Source organism: Erigeron canadensis, chromosome 8 (assembly GCF_010389155.1).
Source record: "Erigeron canadensis isolate Cc75 chromosome 8, C_canadensis_v1, whole genome shotgun sequence".
NCBI lineage: Eukaryota > Viridiplantae > Streptophyta > Magnoliopsida > Asterales > Asteraceae > Erigeron > Erigeron canadensis.
The window spans coordinates 46,398,697-46,405,844 of record NC_057768.1 but is presented as its reverse complement, the minus strand read 5'-3'; the positions used below and the strand labels follow the sequence as shown (position 1 = coordinate 46,405,844).

Sequence of the window (7,148 nt, the reverse complement as noted above, 5' to 3'; positions counted from 1 at the left end):
GGTGGACTGGCTCTGTGGCCTTTGCTTATCAGCATTTGTGTCAAACTTGAGGGCTTGTTCTTCAACTACATCGTTGAACCAAGGTTCCAGTCTGGGGGAGCCATTGCTACCATACATCCAATTACACAGAAGATGAGGTAATTGAATGGTTGAAATCGAAACCAATTGGATCAGTGATCTATTTTTTCATTTGGGAGTGAGGGTGAACTTAAAGAGTACAACGTACTATCCAACGTCTATCAAACAAGCCTATCATATACGGGTGATCCAGCCCGGATCAGGTAAAATAAGCACCCCAATCCGGTTGGGTGCGGCTAAAATAAGGATGAAGAAGAGATAGGATATTATCAGTAGAAAATAGACATAAAGCTGTAACAGAGGTTTGATTATCACCGGATGGGCACCACAATTGTTGATTCTGAGCCACCCGTCTGCAAGCGGGTTCTTATCCCATTGTGGGTGAAACTCGAATGTAGATGTGATAGGCCAAGGGATTAGACCATAGTCACAGGAAACAGAAACGCACCTGCGTTTTTCGTACGGTTTGTAACTAATTACTTATGCCTCACTATTCTCAATCCTACTTAATTTCTGAGCTCCGTGTGTGATCCTTGAAATTTTGCTTGTAGTTTAATGGTGAGCAATATTTATGGCATGGTATGCCAATATAATCCTCTTCTAAAGTCGAGTCCAATTTGATCAGTATACTATAATGTAGCAAAATTGTTAACAATACAAGAGTGCATTTCATTACCTAAACCCTTCATACCTACTAATTGAAAGACTGCTCATTAACATGTTTTTTCTAGTTGCAAATCAAGGTTTGTAAGCTTATACATTTAAATAATTTTTTTATAATAACAAAATCCAACACCTGTTTCGGGCTGCATCCTTCAACCTCAGGGTTACCAGTCAAAATAATTCAAAATTAAATAAAAACATATATATTAATATATGTAAATTAGTAGTACTAAAATATAAGTAAAAGAAAAGAAAGTATAACTAAACCCACCAGATTAACCATATCTTCTGTCTATGTACATATAGGTAAATCGGTAGGAGAGACAAGAACGATGAACGTACACTCAAATGTTCTCCCAATGACAGTTTAAAAAGAAGGATGATGTTGGCCATTGCCGTAGTGGAAGAAGATCACGGTGATTTCCCAGTGTGGCCTGGTTTTAGGGGTTTGACGCGGTGGCGCCGTTGTGTTATCGGATTTGATATTAGAGCAATAGAGCATCTATACAAGTTTTATAAAAGCTTTTTTACTAAAAAATTTGTAAGAGTGTTTAAAAGTTTTCTTTTAAAGAAATTCTATGATTTCTATCATATATCCTTTTATTAACTTTTAAAATTACATATTTATCCATTTAAATAGAAAAATATCACATATGTGATATGTCCATTTTAAACACCTGTCCAAAATTAACACAAATATGTTTTATTTTTCTTTGTTTCAACTGAGCTTAATACTTATAAGTAGAAAAACTTACTGTTAAAACATTCGGTCTATTCACATAGACACACAATAAGAGCAATGATTTCTTTCTTGCAAAGATAGATCATGACGGGCAAACCCATCATACATATCCACTTTGATTTAATTAGTCAATGGATACATATGATAAGTTATATTTGATACTAATTAGAAAACTTGATAGATATAGATTAACTCAAAATAATACTGAGTAAATCGTTTAATAAATTAAAAAGGATACATGCCCATCAATGAATATGATACATGTCGTTTAAATAATTTTTCAATTTTATGTTAGTTTATTGATAGATATTGAAATTTTAATCCTTTTCTTTGGCTATGTTATTTCTAATTATTTATAGATTATTTCTAAAACTTTTTTGTTCAAAAACATTTTATATATTTTCTAATTAAGAAATTTAGATAAATCTAAAAAAAAATAAAATCGAAAAGATTGTAATAATCAAAAGGGGACGCGGGTTTGGCGTTTTCGGAACCCCCTTTACATTCTATTATTCTATATGCGCATCAGCGCATGCATAGGCATATGTGAAAATAAATATTATTCCATGTGAAACTATGAAATGTACAAACAAGCATTCTTTTCCATTCAATGATCTAGATGAGGTAGTTTTTTGTCTTTTAAAAAAAAGTCAAAATGAGGCAGTTTAATTGAATCAAGAACGATATATCCGTCTTATTATGCATATGAATTAAGCTAGACGTATCAACCAATCAACAAACTAAAACACCGTGTATCTCTAACAAGTCACACCACCCTTGTCGGGAATTCAATTGAATTTTGAAGTCCATATTACACGTTTCACGTTGCAAGTTTACACCAACTCACATTTCATTTTGTCTTTCATGTTTCAACTTTAACAATCTCAATATTTGTAATTTAACAGATAGTAATTAAGTTAGTACTCAATATCGTTTTATATGGGTTTTGGGTCATAATATTACGACTGTATATGAGGGAGGTTAAGACATATATAGGTTTACCTTTACCTCGACGTTATAGAGCGTTTGCTTTCATGTTTTATTTAATATTTAAAAAGACCTCAAGTCTTGCAAGACATGAGTATAGAACTCTTGACCTTTGTCTTGAAAGATAAGAGTATTAACTATTAACCACTTATCCAACTTTATGATTGATTATAATATTTGTAATAACCATAAAACTTTTGATATTTGTTTCGAGAGACAATGGATTATATTTGTAAATTAACAGCTTATCTAATTGTTTACTCTGCTCTACAAATAATGTTTGTATATATTACATTATCAAAACATACATATAGTCATATACATATCCATTATTATAAATTAAAGAGTTTTGTTAATGTTTTTAGGGGCTGTCAATATTAATTAATTTAATATATAAAGTATTACTTTTTATGTATGTAATAAGTTGTTAATGATAACCCTTAGGGCTGTTATTATCGTTTTCATAAATTAAATAATAGCTTTATTGACTTATTTGATGATCGAGCCTTAAAACTAACGAGATGTCAAGCGATTTCACGAAAAGATCGTGACTTTGTTGATTAAGGTTTTGGAGCGAAGGGTGACAGGTAATAACACTTGCAAATCAATATTTCTTTTAAAACAAATATCGTTAAGTTATGGTTAATTATTTAGAATATAGATGAAATTACTATATCTTTTATATTTTTAGCCACAAAAAATTGATCAAACTATGTATAACATTAAAACCAGTAAATAAATAAACAAAAAATATACTCGTACTATCATCATGTAAATCTTTTATCGCAAATTCTATACAGGTCTCTAACCCAACAAGTAAACACAAACAAACAAGGGGAACATGTTTTCAGCGGTGGGACCCAAAAACAACCATATGGGTTATTAGTCAAATCTTGAATCGATGTAACCATAGCCCATAATTGTGAACTTTTTAACAATTGATCAATTTAATTAATTATATTAAAGAAGAGTAATAAACCTTTGCCGTCAAAAAGCTTTCGTAATTTCTCTTTTTGTCACTTTATTCACAGACCCGATCCCACCGCCTTCTTTGATAACAATCATTTTTCATTTATACCCATCTTTTCGAATCTTGATTTGAGTATGTTTTTTTGGATCATTTTGTAATCATGAAAACAAGTGGCGAACATCTATACATATGTGTAAGTTCATATATACTCCGTATTTGTTTGTAAGATTATATATATTGTATACTTATATAATATACAACCACCCATGTATGTTTTACATATGTATACTAGTAGTATCTAGGTTAATGGGTCTATTTTTGTATTTGTTTGTTTCTTGATTTCAAGATTTCATCTGTATGTTTCTTGATTGTTATAGTTTGACTTTTTATATTGATCGATATATATATGTATAAGCTTGATGTTCAAGAAACTATCTTGAAATTTCTTGAATTTTGAAGGTGTAATTATGATTGAATGATTTGTTATAGTTGTACTAAATGGGTAAACAGAGGAGGGTTTTTTTTACTGTTAGGGTTGCTGTTCTGGCTGTGAGAGTCTTTTGACTCATATGCACGTGACCTTTCCCAGACCAGACCGCCTTGGGTGGTGGTTTGTTAGTTGTGATAAATATGTTCTTAACTTTAAGATCTGTCTGTTTCTTGATGTTTTTGTGTCAAGCTTCCATTTTTGACTTTGGTGCAAGTTTGACTTTAATGGTTGAATGTTAGGATGATATATATACAAGAAAGTGTTGTTATATCTTGTATGTCATAATATTGGAAGTTTCTTTTTTTGACTAATAAAGTGTTCAATCTCTTGAAACAGAAATTGATTTAGCTGGTTTATAGAATTTCAAAGAAACCAAGAGTATCCCTAAATTGAATAAAGCCATCTCAAACATACTTTCTGATTTGATATTTGAAGAAAATTGTTGAGGATCAGAAGCCGTGTAAAGATAGAGAAAGATGGGATCTTTTATGGGACATGTTGTTCCAGGGACCCTGTTTCTTGTGGTTGGGGTATGGCATATATGGTGTACCGTGGTACGTTATGCAACAGACCCGACCTCGTTTCGTGTTAAAGTTTGGAACCCGGTTCCAGGTTTTAATGGGAAATTGAAGTATTTGGAGCTGTATGTTATAGCAGTTGGAGCTTTTATTGATATGTGTATAGAGCTTTTGTATTCGACACACCTTAAGTTCTTTGTTAATGGCGTCTTGAACCCACATCATATGAATGATTTTGAACATGGTGGAATGCTTCTGATGTTCTTCGTGTTTAGTATCGTTGCTTTGCTCTCTGAAAAGACCAGGTCAGTTTTTTCTACTTTGTCTCTGCTTTTCGATGGCACAATTTGTAAATAGTTTGAGAGTATTTTTTCTTGCATACATTAGAATCCCCTAGAATTTTATGCTGAAATGGAACTAGGAATAGGTCCAAAACTCCAAATGCTTATCATATGTGTCTTAATGGAACATGTCGATATTATACATGAATCTTAAGTGGGTCCCACTACCGTCTAAATGCTTATCTCATGTTTCTCGGTTGATAAATTCATGATCATGTTATATGAGGGATGAGATCGGTACCGGAACCGTACCGAGTAATACCGATACCGAAAATGACCCAAAATGAGAACCGAATACCGTACCGATTATATGGATACGGTACCGGTATTTCGGTTTTGTACCGAATAGTACCGAATTTTCGTGAGCATTTTCAGTTTTTATGAGTAATTATATGCGGATAAATCATCTTTTGGAGTTAGAAGTCATGTATATGAAAGATGAAAAAAAAGGGGATTGGTGCTAAGCCAAAAGTTCCAAAACGAATAAGAAGGGAAGTAATTTACTGTGGTATTACTATATAATTGCAGTTTGATGAGCTTGTACTGAACATGAGAAACACATTTGTATCTTTCTTAGCAAATACGAGTATCTGTTTTTGAAATGATTTATGTTGGTAAGAATATGAAAGCTGGACTATTAAGACTTAAGACTGTAGCAATGATGAAGTTTGATGCACTTTCTTGTTAAACACGCCCAGTAATCTAAGATTGTATATAAATCTATAAAGAGCGATATAGAACTCAATTTACCATAGCAATATCTGAATTTTTACGTTATAAACTTTTTGTTTTTGACTTTTTGTTTGGTCAATCTTCAGCTTCCTTCCCTTACCCGAAGGTGCCCTGTGCTTAATATCAGCAGCAGCATTCTGTGCAGAGTACCTCTTATTCTATTTCCATTCAACAACACACCAAGGACTAGAGGGCCATTACCATCTTCTCCTTGTTTTACTGGTAGCTCTTTGCATATTATCCATAGTGGCTGGGGCCATAATGCCCACAAGCTTCCCAGCTGATCTGTGCAGTGGTGTTGCCATTACCCTTCAAGGTCTATGGTTCTATCAAACCGCCTTCACCCTCTACGGGCCCTCGATGCCAGCTGGTTGTAAGCTTGAAGAAAATGAAGTCACGTGTTCTTCTCATGAACATGAGGTTCATGGACAGTTGCTCGCTAATGTACAGATGTTTGGGCTTGTTTTCATGGTTCTATTTGGCATTGTTGGGGCCTATATTTTTGCAGATCATCGGTCCCGGAAGGACAAGTATGGAGTGCTTCAGATGAAACCTCTTGACGGGTTTCATGTGCAGTTATAAAAAAAAAAAAATTTCCCACAAAGTTTTGACTTTTTTGAAGTAGAAGAGTATCTGCATAAGATGAGATGTATATTTGAATTTTTCAATTTTTTTAATTTTCTGTAATTTTTTTTTCCTATGTAATTTTAAATCGATTTAATCAATTAGTACTGCATTTGGAACTAGAACTGAATAAAGTCACGGATATCATTTTGGATGTTCTTGTTTTTGATTAAGTGCTGTGTGAATGATTAGGTTCTGATGCTAAACACCGGGTCCAAGCAAGTCAGCATGGTTTGTAAATTTAACAAACCAATCCAGCAGAAGCTTGACCAAACATATATTTTTTGTCCTCACAAATAGATCAAAGGGCAAACTTCAATCTTTACGCTTAAATTTGTAACATTATTTAAAACTTATATAAATCTAAGGATAATACGAGATGATTCTACTATTAGAACACAATATAGTGAAAAAGCCATATGATTACTTACTTAAAATAAAAAGGTTTTAATACAAGAAGTTTTGATAAACAAACCCTAATAGCCATAAACGATTACATTGAAATTATTTGGAAAGAGACACAACGGTAACAATAAGAAAACGGCCAAGGGAATGAACATAAAATCCCTAGGTCTGACAAAGCTGTGTTTATATAGAGCAGCCAAGTACAATAAGCACCTCTATCTTTGGCTTTTGACATCATTTAGTCCTCTCACTTCAAAGTTACGGTCTCTGTAGTAGACATGCCCTATATCTTCAAGCAGCTTTCACAAACGATCCTTGTATCTCATAACCAGCAGCTTCAAGTTAATTCCATGCAATCTAGATATATAAATACACAAACCAGCTTAAGTTAGATTAATCTTAATAAAAATTAAGCAATTATCTCAACAAAACTTACAAGAAAGGAACTTCTTTTCATTTCGTTTTTCTAAAGGATTAAATTATCAAATAGCAAACAAAAAAGGGACATTTCGTTGGTTTCTTTTAGTTGGGTTACTACGTATATGGTGCACCATGGGTTGCAGTGGTGGATCCAAAAAATTAGGGTGGTGGGGGTAAT

General features: G+C 33.0%; 1 protein-coding gene across 2 annotated transcripts; it reads left to right on the top strand.

Annotated features, from left to right (window-relative positions):
* Nucleotides 1-3,414: 3,414 nt before the first annotated feature.
* LOC122578800 (transmembrane protein 45B-like) lies at nt 3,415-6,299 on the top strand. 2 transcript variants are annotated; one of them, XM_043750839.1, is made up of 3 exons: nt 3,415-3,633; nt 4,267-4,753; nt 5,608-6,299. In XM_043750839.1, the coding sequence occupies exons 2-3, from the start codon at nt 4,407-4,409 to the stop codon at nt 6,101-6,103; spliced, it is 843 nt and encodes a 280-aa protein (XP_043606774.1). In that variant the 5' UTR covers nt 3,415-3,633; nt 4,267-4,406; the 3' UTR covers nt 6,104-6,299. The 2 variants fall into 2 exon arrangements, with proteins under 2 accessions (XP_043606774.1, XP_043606775.1); XM_043750840.1 differs by lacking the exon at nt 3,415-3,633 and having other exon boundaries at nt 4,210-4,753.
* Nucleotides 6,300-7,148: the final 849 nt, after the last annotated feature.